This window comes from Schistosoma haematobium, chromosome ZW (assembly GCF_000699445.3).
Source record: "Schistosoma haematobium chromosome ZW, whole genome shotgun sequence".
In the NCBI taxonomy this organism is placed as follows: domain Eukaryota; kingdom Metazoa; phylum Platyhelminthes; class Trematoda; order Strigeidida; family Schistosomatidae; genus Schistosoma; species Schistosoma haematobium.
In genome coordinates this window covers 50,166,007-50,181,054 of record NC_067195.1, presented here as the reverse complement: position 1 = coordinate 50,181,054, position 15,048 = coordinate 50,166,007, and the positions used below count along the sequence as shown (strand labels likewise).

General features: G+C 31.7%; 1 protein-coding gene across 1 annotated transcript in view; it reads left to right on the top strand.

Annotated features, from left to right (window-relative positions):
• Nucleotides 1-15,048, top strand: part of CTSL2_1 (Cathepsin L2) — a 107,720-nt gene that overhangs the window by 57,756 nt on the left and 34,916 nt on the right. Inside the window, exons 11-16 of the mRNA XM_051211652.1 lie at nucleotides 1,495-1,585; nucleotides 3,797-3,853; nucleotides 5,641-5,747; nucleotides 7,812-7,863; nucleotides 8,640-8,836; nucleotides 9,687-9,810. Of these exons, the coding sequence (XP_051071737.1) occupies nucleotides 1,495-1,585; nucleotides 3,797-3,853; nucleotides 5,641-5,747; nucleotides 7,812-7,863; nucleotides 8,640-8,836; nucleotides 9,687-9,810 (628 nt within the window). The remainder of the gene's footprint in view (nucleotides 1-1,494; nucleotides 1,586-3,796; nucleotides 3,854-5,640; nucleotides 5,748-7,811; nucleotides 7,864-8,639; nucleotides 8,837-9,686; nucleotides 9,811-15,048) is intronic.

Below are 15,048 nucleotides of genomic sequence, written 5' to 3'. Positions count from 1 at the left end.
CTAGACCACCATGGAAAATTTGGAAGCCCTGGATGGCCGTTTCGTTCTATTGTGGGACTCCTCAGCAGTGCGCATCCAAATAAGTTTCCTATTTTTTCTTTTGAATCATCATTTCTATGGTGTTTCATGAAATTTTAAATTTATTGAAAGAGTGAAATCAATAGCTATATACGAAGAAAGTTTTAATCCTTTTTTTCGTGAGTTGTAAAACATTAGAAAAAAAAGAACAACTTTACCTGTTTTGGTGATGAGTAGTTAGTTTCATTTCCGTTTGTCTATGATAATGATAAACAATGGTTGTTTTCCTTGTTTAATGAACAACTTCAAATTATTAAAAGTTATTCATTGCATGTTAGTTGATGTTAATTTTGTTGTAAAACTTAGAACTATAGACTAATTTCATCAATTAAGAAAAAAAAGTCCCACGGAAAAAAGCCCCACAATAGGACGAAACGGCTGTCCAGTGCTTCCGGTTTTCCATGGTGTTCTAGTTTCAATTGACTCATGATCTCAGCCATTGAAAAGTCATTGGGAGGCAAATAAGGTTTATGCAAGCTTTATTAGATGTATAATGTTTTTATCAGTATAGGGTTATAGAGATTATTGAGTTTTTGATTGAGATCATGGATGGATCAATGTTAGATCACCAATGAATACTTGAAAGCAATAAATGGCAGTTTTGTCCTAGTTCTGGACTTCTCACCAATGCGCATCTAAGATTTCGCACGTAGGATTTTGACACAGGATCTTGAGTCTAGTGCGCTAGCACTTAACCTTTAGACTACTGAGTCAGAATCCAATGTTTTCGCTATATTTCGCTATCAACAAATAAATTACAAATGTTTACATTAATATGAAAATGAGTATTGCAGAACATTCAATTTTAAATGTGTTATTATTTCGAAATATGTGCAATGAGTTCTAGTAAGAGATCGTAGTCATAGTTCAGTTATTTTAAATGTGAAATAACAATAAGCAGCAACATGCGAAAGTTGTCAAGCTATATCACGAAGTTGTTTAGATCAGAAGCCAAGCTAATAATCTAATGGTTAGGTCTCTTTTTGAAATCGGAATATTCTAGGTCCGAACTCAAAAATGGTCAACATTTATCACTTATATTTTTATGATAGAGCGTGACAACTGTTCAGTTCTTGACCAGAGCTCTAACTGAAAGTCGATCTGTAACGAATACCACCACAGAAATCACATTATTACTTCATATATGTGTTAGTGATAAGATTTTCATTTTAAAATTTCAATTTATTTAAATCGTTTAGTCTTTTCATCGTTTAAACACATATGAGTTTAAATAAAGTCAAAAAAGATCTAACCTACTCAAATCATTGAACATCATTTTGTTTTAATTGACTTCTCTTTATATATTGATTCAAACAATTGCGGTTATTGATAATTTGATTTTAAAAATGTTTTAATTTTTTGAAATTCTACATTCAATTGTTCAATTCTTTTATTTTTACTTTATATTATTTAAAGGTGTTTATGTATGTTGCATAATTCACGTTTATATCAGTTCAGTTCACCTTTCTCTAATTCATTACAAAAAGAATTTCTTACGTCATTTAAGGTAGACTAATGAAATGTTGAATTTTACACGTTGTACTTCTGTAGTTAATTGTTGTAAAGTTTATTGTTGTATTTTGTTTCCTCTCAAAAAATCCGGTTAGTTAATTATTAGAAAATAGTAAAACGTTCAACCAAAATGGACGTTACTTTTCGGTTTGTTTTGTAACTAACATGCAAATCTAAGTTTAGCACAATTGTAAATTCTGGCTGCTTTTTTTAGGCATCCACTTTTCCCTTAACAAAACTTTATTGCACTTATCAACCATTACTGAATACTTAAAGACACCCTTTGTATCTTTGAGTAAAGAATCAATGGAACTCAGTGAAGTTTTCTCTACGACGAAATCATTTAATAAAGCTATAAAGTTGTGCTTACAATGGTGAACAATCGTCTTTCAGTTTTCTGACACGTAAATCTTCGTATTATTCCTTAACTTCTAGATTATTACTTGGTCGTCTTTTGTTGACTAAAACCTCTAAATAAGATGGTGGTTGTACGTAGTCATCGGGAAACCATGGAACCGGATTTCTTTCTACTTGGCACTCGTCGTCAAGGTGTACCTGTAATCGTGAGGGAACTGGTACACCCTGACAGATTCGATCCCGTGTCACCCAGTTTCACAGCCAGAGGCTTTGCACTATGGGTTTCGTGTACTATGGGCAGTAAATTAAGGATCTCGAACAAACTCTGTCCTGGGCTGTATAGCTGTAATTGCCGGAGTCATGTTTTCTTCGATTTGTTCCCTTTCCTTTTCCATTGAGGGTTCGAAGTAAGAGCTGGCCTTGTGAAGTAGTGTGAATGTTTCCGTAAATATTGTTTTATCATACCATAGAGTCATTTGCTAGCCTCCCATTCACTGGCAGGTGATTTGTTCTCCGCTAGAGTAGATTATTGTTGATGAACTCTTGCCAATGATCCTGAGATATCTTGCATTATTAGTTGCTCATAAATACGTGTACCTTTCAGATGATGGTTGTGGTAATTTTTCATTTTTAGCCAAATACAACAAAACTAATTTCATTTTAGTGTTGAAAATTCTGATTTTGCTTTACAATATCAGTTTTTTCTGATTCTAGGTGTTCTTTAGTTGTAGGAATGTTTCCTTTGTTTCATCAATTTATTCCTTGACATCTGCGTCATATCATACTTACTCAAAAACTTCCAACTCATATATTCATCAAATCACTATAGATACTAATGTTTAGCTTTAGTAAATAATATCTTTGGATGGAAAATTCTTATTACTGAATTCTAAATATTCCTTATATACTGTATACATTTAAGAACAATTATGATGTAAAACAATAAAGCATTTTTTGAAGGGGGGAGGAGATATTACTCAATAATCTATATATTATACACTCAAAATTAACCCAAATGTAGAATGTGACTCTTTCTGGTTATGTAACGAAAAAAATATTTAGAAATTATTGTCATAATTTGAAATAAGTAAAAACTAGTTTTAAGATTGATAACCATACATAAAGTTATACATTGAATAGCGGCCAGTAATAAAGATCTTTAGTTACAAATGATACATTTCAATAAATAATTTTATTTTCAGACGTCATCCCTGACAAACTAGTTTAAAATCATTGTTTGGTAAAGATGAATATTGGCTAGCCGAGGAATCCAGGACGCTCATTATATCCTATTTAACGCTCATCAGCTGGATGTGCCTGCATCCTACAGTTGATGTTCACGTCGGCATTCCAACCCAGTACTGTTAGCTAAGTGGATAATGCAATGGAGTTTGAAGGGAACGGTACTGGGTTGGAGTTCCACAGTGAACATCAGCTCTTGGATAGTGGTACAACTAGATGATGCGTGTATTGGATTCCACCGCTAACCACCATCCATCTTTGCTTATAATGCGATTCGCACAGGATGCGCATATGTCAATATGAGACCAATCAGCTGTAATCTTAAACATCAATGGGAAGATTCAAACAACCAATACAAAAATGCATTAAATAGTTCAGCTTTTTTAAAACTAAATAACGCTAGTAATATCAGCAGTAACATATTATCTATTTGTAGACAATTATGTTTTATATGACAGCATTTCGAGTATCTTTTTTTCATTCCAACCACAGTTTTTTTGTGAAATCAACAATTGTTGTCTTCGTAATTGTGTTACGTATTTATTGTGCTACAAATAAAATGAAAACAAATATGTATTTCATTCAAATTTTTTGGAATTTTGTTTAGAAATTTGTTCTTGCACGTTATGAAAAACACAAAACCGCCGTTATGGGAAAAACCGATGTAAGTTTAAAATTAATATATTATCAATTAAATTCACTTTGTATTAGTATCAGAAGGCGTTTTGTAGAGATTTTTGTAATTTCAATAGTTGAGATCATGAGTCAATTGAAGCTAGACCACCACGGAAAATTTGGAAGTACTGGATGGCCGTTTCGTCCTATTGTAAGACTCCGTATTATGGGACTTCGTATTGTTTACTTAAATCTTCCCATTGATGTTTAGGACTGTAATTTATCAATCTCTTATTGGCACATATGCATACCTCGATATTGCCTTAATTCACAAGCGTTATAGACAAAGATGGATAGTGGCTAGCTGTGTAATCCAGTTCGACGCGCGTTTCGTCCTATTTGAGACTCGTCGTCTGTATGTACCTGCACATGTGCCAACATGGGACTGATCAATTGAGGTCTTAAAAAACAATGAGAAGATACAAGTAAAGCAACAACAAGTGAATTTAAACTTCATCACGTTGCACAAGCAGGTGGCTATCAGGACTCGGTAGCTAAGTGGACAACATGATGGCGTTTGAAGAGAACAGTACTGTGTTGGAGTCCCTAAAGTGAACATCAACTGTGATATGCAGGTACGTCCAGCTTACGAGTTCCAAATAGGCCGAAACGCGCATCAAACTGGATTCCACTGCTAGCCACTATCCATATGTGCTTATAATGTATTATCTATTGTTAGATCGCGAGTTCGCTTATATACTAAGTAATATAACAATTTAATCTGTAAATACAAACACATATTATTTTTTATTCCTGTAAAATTTTCTCATTCTTTTTTACTAGCAAACATAGTTTAAAAGGAATATAAAACCTAAATTATTGTATATGATCTGATCTTTTGTCAACTTTGTTTTAATGGATGTATCCTGACCTGATATCTCCAACATTTTCATGCATAATTCTATTTTATTAATAAAACTTATTATATTACTAAAATGTTTAAAAAGCTTTTAATAAAATTTGTTTCTATCCTTTTTTTAAAAAAAAAAAATCACTAATTAAACTTATTTGCAGAAGTTTATTTTACTTTGATAATTGTAAACAAATGACATTTGAAGATTTGTTGCCTAGAGAACAAGTTACTATAATTATTATTAAAATTCATTTTGTTTAAAATGTAATTCTGTTTGTGTTTTGTAATTAGGCTTGATACAACGGAAACCATTTAAGTATTTTTTAAATTCATTTCATTAATATATACATTTGGGTAGTATTTGTAAATGTAACTGACATTCACTACTTTAAATGTTTACAAATTATCTTTTTTTTATTGTGTTAAATTACTAACTAGTTGATTTTAAAGATAATAATTAATTGGTAGAAACGAATTAACCCATGTTCACAGTTAATGTATATTTTATTCTGGTAAGGTTGTGTACAGTTCATAAAGTGCTCTATTCAATTGATATAATAATATGTACTTCATATTTACACTCGTTTGTTTGATTTTGTTTTTGACGATTAATGCTGGTCGGTGGCCTATGCTCTTCTGAGAGTAGCAGGCGTAAATAAGTAATTAAGTAAGCAAGTAAGTAGACTTCTGAAGTAAACTTTAATGTAGATATAACAGTTTATCATTTAAAATAATTTAACAAAAAAAGATAATATGAAATTGCCTAACATTCACTAATTAGTATAAAACGGATTCTGTTATCATTTCTATCAAAATCAATTGACTATTTTGATGAAAATATCATGTTGAAAATAATAAAAAAATTATTATAGCAACTTTTGTTTCTATGATGAATTAGTTTCACTTTTTTTTGTTTTAATTAGAAGTTGGATTTGGCACATTATGAAATATCTCAATTAATATTATTGATTAAATTGTTGATTATTGATTTGGAAAAATGTTGTGAAGTTTATTCACCAATTATTAAAAAGTAAGAACAGTTTTGTAAAAAATAAAATAATCAGTATATGAAGATATATTTCTCTATTATGATTTTATACTATATATTCACTGTTATTATAAGTAGTATTCATCATGGATGACTGGTTCTATTCTTCGATAATGAATATATGAATATAATTCTTATGAACGATTCATATTAATAACATAATAATCCAATTTAGTTTCATTCGACCGCTTATTTATGTTAATAATAGTATTATTAGTAGTATTGTTATTATCTTATGATATAATAATAATACATGATGTATACCGTATTGGTTCTTATACACAATAGAAAAGTAACCTAAACAGTTGTATACATATATTTCGTATAATTAGTAAGGTTATAGTTCTATTATTTTCTATAGTATAGTTAAAAAGCTTTTTTGTTTTTGTTGTTTAGAATAAATAATAGATTGTGTAATTTAATGACTTGTGAATTTAAGGTCATAATGAATAAAAAGAAATAATATTACAACTGAATAAGCTATTATTCACTTTAATATATGTATTCAAAGAAGCATTCCTAATATAATAAACTTATAAGAATACATGTAGAACAGACTAAAATTCTTTTGGTTCAAAGATAATCAAATACAAAGTTACGTGATCATTCTAATTTCATTGAGACTTAATAAGTTTTTTTTTTTACGAAAAATAATTTTTAAAATAGTATGATTGTTAATAGTAGGTATGTTATGGTAGATATTTAATAACAAAAAGAACTCTCTGATCTGTTTCCATAAGTATGACAGTCATTAGGTGATTATCTAACTTATTATTAGTTCGAACCCAAGTCTAATATGAACAGAGCAAAATAATGATGATCGGTGTATGTTAAACTCTTTGACCTGAAAGAAGTGCATTGTATTGTATTAACTTATCTGTACTTTATTTAGTTCTCATTGGAAAACTAAGGATTTACAATGGTTAGTGTTGTAGTGAACAGAATATCAAGTCTATAGATTTGACAGTAAACTGTATGTATATATTAGACATTATCTTACCATTGCATAGATCCGGTATAAGAAGAACACTGATAAGCCATCAATCAGAATTTCTTAAATTATGGTTTTTTTATCAATATTTGTAAAAGCCAAGCTAGAAACTAATTTCATGTGAATATCTTTGAAATTAACCTCAGTTTCTTTGTATTTTTTCTCTTTAACTTCATGAATAGATATTAGCACATTTCACCTTATCTAAAAGCAAACAATTATTTATATTTAATACATTTTGATCGTTTAAATCTAAACTCTAACAAAATAACAACAGATGGTTAACATAGTAAACATGTCTCTTAATTCAAGGGCTCTTGAATATATTGTTTTGATATTTTATCACATATTACAAAAATTTGTTATCAATGATCAACAACTGAATGAACGTACAAACATTTAATACAGCTGTTTAGATTCATACATTTCTCATTGCATTGTATATTCTAGGTATATAGTAGTTGCAATAAATCTTATTCTAAAACATCGAAAATTACATAATGTAAATTAAACAAATGTCAGTCGTATAAATAAACAGCTAGATTTTCAATGGTAGTCAAGATTATTAGTCAAATAAGGGAATTTCTAATGTTGTGAATTGAGCAGATTTAATGATTATCATAAGATATTGTGAAAATTTTCTAATTTGAAAGCTTATATCACAGACAAGTCTTCGTCAGATAACAGTTGAATACACTTTCATTGGAGAGCTAGTTTGTCCTAGTATGGTACTCCTCTGTTGTATGTATCCACATGCCTACCAGAGGTCTAATCTGGGATCTTTAAATCTCAGAGTAAGCGCTTAACATGCAAACCATTTGAGGTTAGCTCTAAGATCTTAAGAATCTAGGCATCCAAATATGAGGATTTTCATAATAGGAAGAAAAAGCTTAGGTTTTCTTGATTTTTTGTGGTTGTCTAACTAAATTCAATTCATGATGGCGACTATTGGGCCTATATTTCGCACACTTCAGCATAAAATCGACTTTGTATTTAGAAAAAATAGTGAGATAATTTGGTTAAATCAAACTTGTTTTCTCTTCTTTTGATTACAGGTATCTGGATTTGGATCCTTTTATAAATATGTACAAATTTTATGCAAATTCTGTGAGTTGTTTAAACAATTGCAGATATTTTAGTCATTTTTAGCGTCATAATGTTATTGATGTATTAATGATCCTTTTCTTTTAATATTGAAGGTTCATTTAAGCTTAAAAATGAATATTTTAAAGTTTCAGGGATGATTTGAGCTTTTCAAATGTCAAAGCCTTTTCAACAAGAACATAAAAATCTAACTTATAGATCTCTTTAGTGGCTATCTGAATTCAGTAGTTCAGAGAATAATACAGTGACGTTTGAAGCAAGAGATGCTGTGCTCGAGTCCAAATGTGAGCATCTATACCAGGATACATGAACATCTCATCCAATAGGTACTATGTAGGACGAAATGCTTTTCCTAAATAACTTTGTATGTTATTTACAAATCATATTTTGATAGAAAATGAGCAAGGCTGAGTTATCAATAGAATGGATGTTGAATTTAAACGAGAAGTTAGTTGATAACCCACTAGCATCTCACCGAGTTTGCTTTTTAGGTAGAAGACAATGGATATGAAATAAACTGTTCTGACACTGAGTTCATCACTGAGATTTATATATTTCTGAGCAGTAATAACACTTTTTGGCCTCATGGACTAGGAAAAATATTCTGATCTGTAAATCACTGGAAACCATATAGACGAAATTGCTATCAAATATCACTTCTGAAGTAATTCCATCTAAGAGAATCGGTTAAAGAACTACGGTCTGTAAGATTTTCTAACCATTTTAGAAAAAATTACCATTTTTCTTCATTTATCACTCAAATCTATATTACATTTTAGCTACATCATGATTACATAACTATCAATGTTCTACAGAATCTAGTACTACCAATAATAAATCAAGAATTGGAAACTAAATCATCTTTGTCAACTGGTAAACAGTGTTTAACAAAATCTATAGAATTGAAATCATTATTTGTTCTTTATTTACTACTTAAAAAATTTGAAAATATGTATGATATCAAAATAAAATCTAGGTAAGTTCATTTAGTATAGTAAACTGTTGATTGCAATTTCATATCAAAATTGTTTAACAATTTTTTTCGCTCAGTGGTTTAGAGGTTAAATGTTCGCAAGCGAGACTGATAGGTCTTGGGTTCGAATCTCATGAGGCGGGATCGTAGATGCGCACTTCTAAGGAGTTCAACAATATGTCAAACTGGCCGTCCAGTGCTTTCAGTTTTTCCTGGTAGTTTAGCTTTAATTTACTCATGATATCAACCATTAAAATTATGACTAGATTCATTTTATGCATGACAATTAATGCTTAAAAACATTTTTTAAAACCATTTATCGAAACCTAAAATTGACATTGAAAATAGTTGGCAGAGGAAACCAATCTCTGCTCATAAGGCTTATGAATATAAAATAATAAAATATAAACAATTGATCATTGTACAATTATGATTTCACTAAATTTCTTATAAATCAATTGAATCTATACACCACAGTTTTCATATTCTTACAGTAGTGTTAATTTCTAAATAATAAAACAAAAAACAACAACAATTAGATCCAATTTCATCTGCCACATACAATTAGTTATTCTATTTATCTAATGTTTATTGAAAGAGAAAATTATCTTTGTAATTTAACTCCAACCGTAATAATGATAATAATAAATTTCTTTTATTGAACTGTTTATCAGTCATGTTAGAAACTATCAAGGTTAACAAACTGTTTCTTGTCATCTGTTTATTTAAATGAATTTTAAACAATAAGAATTTTGTTTTATTTTGAAAATTAAATTGTCCATTAAATAGTATAGAATACTGGTTGACGATTAATTATTGATTATTAGTCGATATATTTATTTGATTTATTTAGTGAACCAAAGAAATTAATTGATTTCGATTGGTATACATGGTTTCGACCAGTTATTTCATATTGGATACAACAATGTAATTCTCAATTGTTATCTAATTTAGATGGAGATATACAAAATGATCAGGTCAGTTTTATATATTAAAGTATTTGATATAATTTTAATAGTTGAGATTATGAGTTAGTTGAAGCTAGATCACCATGCAAAACCTGGAAGTACTGGAAGGGCCGTTTTGTTCTATTGTGGGACTTCTCCGTTGAGCGCATCCACGATCCCTCCTCAAAAGATTCGAAAATTAATTGGATTTATTTATGTGAATACATTTAATGGTTGTTTTTAATTGAAATGACTTATGTCATAACATTATAGCAACTACTCTATAATTAAGTTTGTTTACGGTCAATTTTAGTCAAGTCCTTCAGTTAACTTATTCAACAGGTAGTGTTATTCGAACAGTAACAATTTGTTTATTTCTTTGTATTATTATAATCGCTATCATGTATATATATATATATATATATATATATATGCTTGGGTCTTGTCAATTGATTTTGCTTCTCCCCAACAAACTTAGACTTTGTCTTGCCTCGCTGGGCCTTGATCAGAGTTGACTATAAATCCGCTCACATACATGAGTCTATCTGCTGCAATTCGCTCGACTTGTTTGTAACTTTATTATTTGTGTTGTTCAATAATAAACTTTGGTCGCCGCTTTTCATTGCCTTCTGAACTCTTACACCGTTGGGGTTTAAATGATAACGGTTATCAAAGTGATTGGTAAACTAAATGTAAGGAACTATCTCGAAGCCAAGCCACTAGAATATATATTACTACATAATATCAGATAATTTAAACTGACCACTTATTTTTATTAAAAACTTGAAATACACTATTTTATGGCATTTATTCTTCTAATTGTATTTTTTGGCATATTTGGTATATTAAGCAACATATATATTTCGTTCTTAATCTCACTAACAATCACACATGTTAACCTTTTATGTGTCATATAAATTGCATGTTTCTTTGAGATATGATTAAATTTCTTTGATCAAGTTCACATAAGAATAAGAGTCGCTTTTAATTTGTCTTTACAGTATCAAAACTTACTGATAAACAATAAAGATTGTCATTGAATTATAACCGAATTCTAATTGTAACTTGGTCATAGAAACTTGTTCTTGTACTCAGTATTTAATTTACTCAAAAACATTTAGTATTATGGATACTTAGTTATTCATAAATTAAGACCATAGTTGTCAGCTCTAGAGAATTTTATGAAATATTTTTTTGTTTTATTGTATTAATTACGATAAATATCATTATGTATCAGTTAAATGATGATTTTCTGCCCGAGTATAAACATCAAACAAACTGAAATATAAAAAACCCATCAATTATCAAATGAAGTTAAACTACAGCTGAAAAAAAACAATATTACCTATATGTGTGAACGAATGACTACTAGGTTGCATAATAAATGTGAATATCATTTGTTGGTAACTCCTCTTATTATACATTGACCTGATTTAAAAACTATTTAGGATCATATGTCATCAGTTTCATTTTATTTGACTAAAGTTAGTCAGCATTTTTGATGTAAATTATTAATTACATAATATTTTTAAGCAACACGATTGTGGGTATCATTTTCATATTACGGAGTAAACTAAAACGATCATGATAATTAAAAGCACTGACCAATCCACATTAATGTGTTTGAAGAAACTAAATATACGTTCGAAGTAGAAAAAAAAAGATTAGGATGAAAACATGTTACATCAATGGTTAGAGATACCATAGCATAGGTGAAAGCAAAAATACAAGAAAAAATTTTGAAAAATTTTAAAAAGGCAAGACTAGTTGATTAAGAGTTTTCACTAACCCATTTACTGTTTACAGTACAATAAGTCAGTCAGTCAGCTACAACGTAGGACCAGGCACATATTTGCATCTGTCCAAGTTGCCATACCGCATTAGCACAGCGAGATGAACACCAGATTTATAGGAGTAGTTAAGTCAATGGTGGTAATATATAAAAAAAGATTGCATATAAGAATATAGTACAGGAAGGAAGATTTAGTACGTAGAAAGAAAGATATGAAGTGTTTTTAATCTCTTAGTTTAGGGAAATACAGAGAGTGTATACACCTACGCTACTGACTCTTAACGGCCATGTTTCGCAGCCGTAAATTAAATCAGAACGAACTGCTGCGCAGTATACTCGTCCTTTAATTGATAGACGGATATCTAGCCCTTGCCACAGGTGACGCAAGTTGGCAAAAGCCAAGCGAGCTTTTCGAATCCGTGCTGAGATTTCGTCAGACACCAACCCATTAGGGCTGATCAGACTTCCAAGATAAGTGAAGTTGTCGACGCGTTCGACTACTTCACTCCCTATCCTTAGTTCAGGTGTTGACGCAGACCAGTCCTGAAGCAACAACTTGCATTTCGAGGGAGAGAAGCGCATTCCAAACATTCTGGCATTGTTGCTCAATGCCAGCAAAAGACTGCATTTTATCAGCATCTTTGCCAAACAGGACTATGTCGTTTGCGTATTACACGTCGATAAGTGGACCTGCTGATAGGAAATCAGTATCCGAAAACCCGGCGAATGGTGAATATGTCGATGCAGCCACGACTAGGTCTGCGACCAGCCTGATTTTCACGTGTTTGCAGTTCATGAGTCTTAGTTAGGCGTCCGATAATTATTGGGGCTAGTATTTTAGATGCTATATTAGTTAAACTAATCCCTCTATGGTTGTCACAGGATGATTTTAACTCTCTCTTATATATTGAGAGAATAAATGATTGTGAACAGTCAGATGGGATAACGTCTAACTCCCAGATCCTAGCTAAAATATTCGCCAACCTGATCTGTAAAATTGGACCACTATACTTAAAGACATCTGGAGCCAATTAATCTGGACCAGCTGCCCTTCCTCGTTTCATATTAACTATAGCCCTATGAACTTCAGCTAGAGTCGGGGGACCTAATTCAATGCTACATTCAGGCTATCTGGGAATGGAGGGTAGTTGTAGAGTAGCTGAAGGCCATCTGAACTGCTCCTTAAAGTGTTCCGCCCATCGTTCTAAACGTCTGAGCTGGAAGCAGGTAAGTGTCGTCTTTTTTCGAGATAGTCTCACTTACACCTGACTTTTTCGTTCCAGTTTCTTTTATGAGTCTGAAGAGCTACCTGGTGTTACCTACAGCCGCCGCCTTTTCCGTCTCTTTTGCTTTCGTTGCCCACCACTGCTCACGATCGTTCTTTAGACTTTGCCTAACCTAGATTTGATTTACTTTCGCTCTTCATCGTGCTCAGAACCTGATGGGATGAGTTTACGAGAGTCCATCAGTGCAATAGACCCTGAAAAAATCCATTGGTTCCTTGTAACCCTGTGGTTTAAATCGCTAACAAATGTCTCTGCTGTTTCCATAGCTGTTTGTATAGCTTTCCAAGCAACATCTGGGTCAACCTTGTTTTCAGAACTACCTAATCGTGACCTCAGTTGTTCCTGGAACCTACTTTTGGTTTTCTCGCTACTCAATTCAGTTCTAATTGTTCGTTTTACTGAGGCTTTTTGCGTCCAGTAAGGCGCAAGCAGATGCGTGCCCGTATTAGGGCGTGGTCGGAGTCCAAGCAGGTACTCCAGAATGAGCGACAATCTTCTACCGACCCTCTCCAACGATGAATGATGGCAATATGGTCTGTTTGAGTCCATTGTTAGTTTGGTGTAGGGGATCGCCATGTTAGACGATGTTTCTCCTAATGCTTAAAATTTGTGTTTGCTAAAAATAAACAATTTTCTGAGCACAGTTGCAGCAGATGATCTCCGTTATCTGTTCGTTGAGCCGGAGTACTAAAATACCCACCTAAATGCCTTTCTGTTTGGTTTAAACTACCTATTTGGGCATTAAAGTTACCTGCTACGAGTACTATGTCTGAACTTTTAGCTTTCTGAAGAATTCGTCTTTCACTTCATCCGAGCTGCAGTCTATGGGAGCGTAGGCAGAAACGACGAAAAGGCAACGACGTGTGTCCCTATCCTTCCGAGTTCTTATGGAGCCGTTTAGCCAAACAGCACGTCAAGATAGCAACAACGGTTGGGAAAGTACAATAAGCGAACATTTACAAAGTCATTGGAATTAGTCATTGTACCGCACTGTATCATCTGTATAGTTAACATATACGTTATGTACATACGGTTTCAGTAATCATTATTCATTTTAAAACGTTTTACAATTTACATGAAGTAAATATTTGGTTAGTTGTTATCAGTACTACAATCATCAATAGAGAATATGTGGTTCTGGTTAGCGTTTTTGGCGAGTTAGTTTTCTACGGAATGGGGTCGCTAACACCATGCCCGACCCTGTTTTGTCCGGGCTTGGGACTGGCAGTAGCCCTTCGAGGGCTACTGGTGAAGGTAGAGAATATGTGATAGTCAGTTACAAACAAATTATTATTTTAAATTGATCTTTTTAGTCATATCATTCTTTTTATTTTTCTATTACAGTAATGAAGTTTGTATTTATTTACTTATTTGTATAAGTTTTAATCTCCCATTTGTTGATGTTAAGGATCTGATTTGAATCGCCTTTTTTGGTTAATGAACATCTTGAGCAAATTGCATCGTTATCAGCATTCTATTATAGGTTTTTAAGTGAAATCGAATAGAGTGTCTGGCAGTGAAATCAACTGAGTATGTTTCGTTCTCTTTAGAATTCACCTTATTACTTTGAGGTAAAATGTTCGTGTAGTATATTATATAAGGGAAGTTTTTTATACTAACAGAGATTGTGACATTTTTGTATTCATAGTTCACGATTCTCAATGTGAAATTAGCTTTACCAGTGTAAAATATGTCAGTTAACATGTAAATCGCACATAATAATGATGAATCTTTTAATATTGTAAGGATGCTATAGATAAAAGGTTCTATCTCCAGCGATATGATATATGCAATGAGAGGTGGAAGTGCGTAGCTTCACAAGATCTGATGAAATGATGTTTGCATATAAAGACAGACATTTGAGAGAAGCTATCCGTTAGATAATTAGTAAACATATATCGACCAAACAACATAAATTTTTATATTAATGAGCAGATGATTCCTTCTGTTTACAATTTCTGCATATATTTGACCAATTAAAATTTATGGTAATGCAAAGCGTTTAATTAGGTATAGAAGTCAGTGGTTTTGTAGAAAATTTAGATTTAACAGTCTTAAACACAAATCTTGTTAAAAATACATTTTTTAACCAGTTGTTCTGAAACAATCGTTTCTTACACTGCAAAATCCGATTTGGAATTCTGTGAGATTCTTGTTTCATGAGATTTGTAGACAAATTCCCCTTTCTAG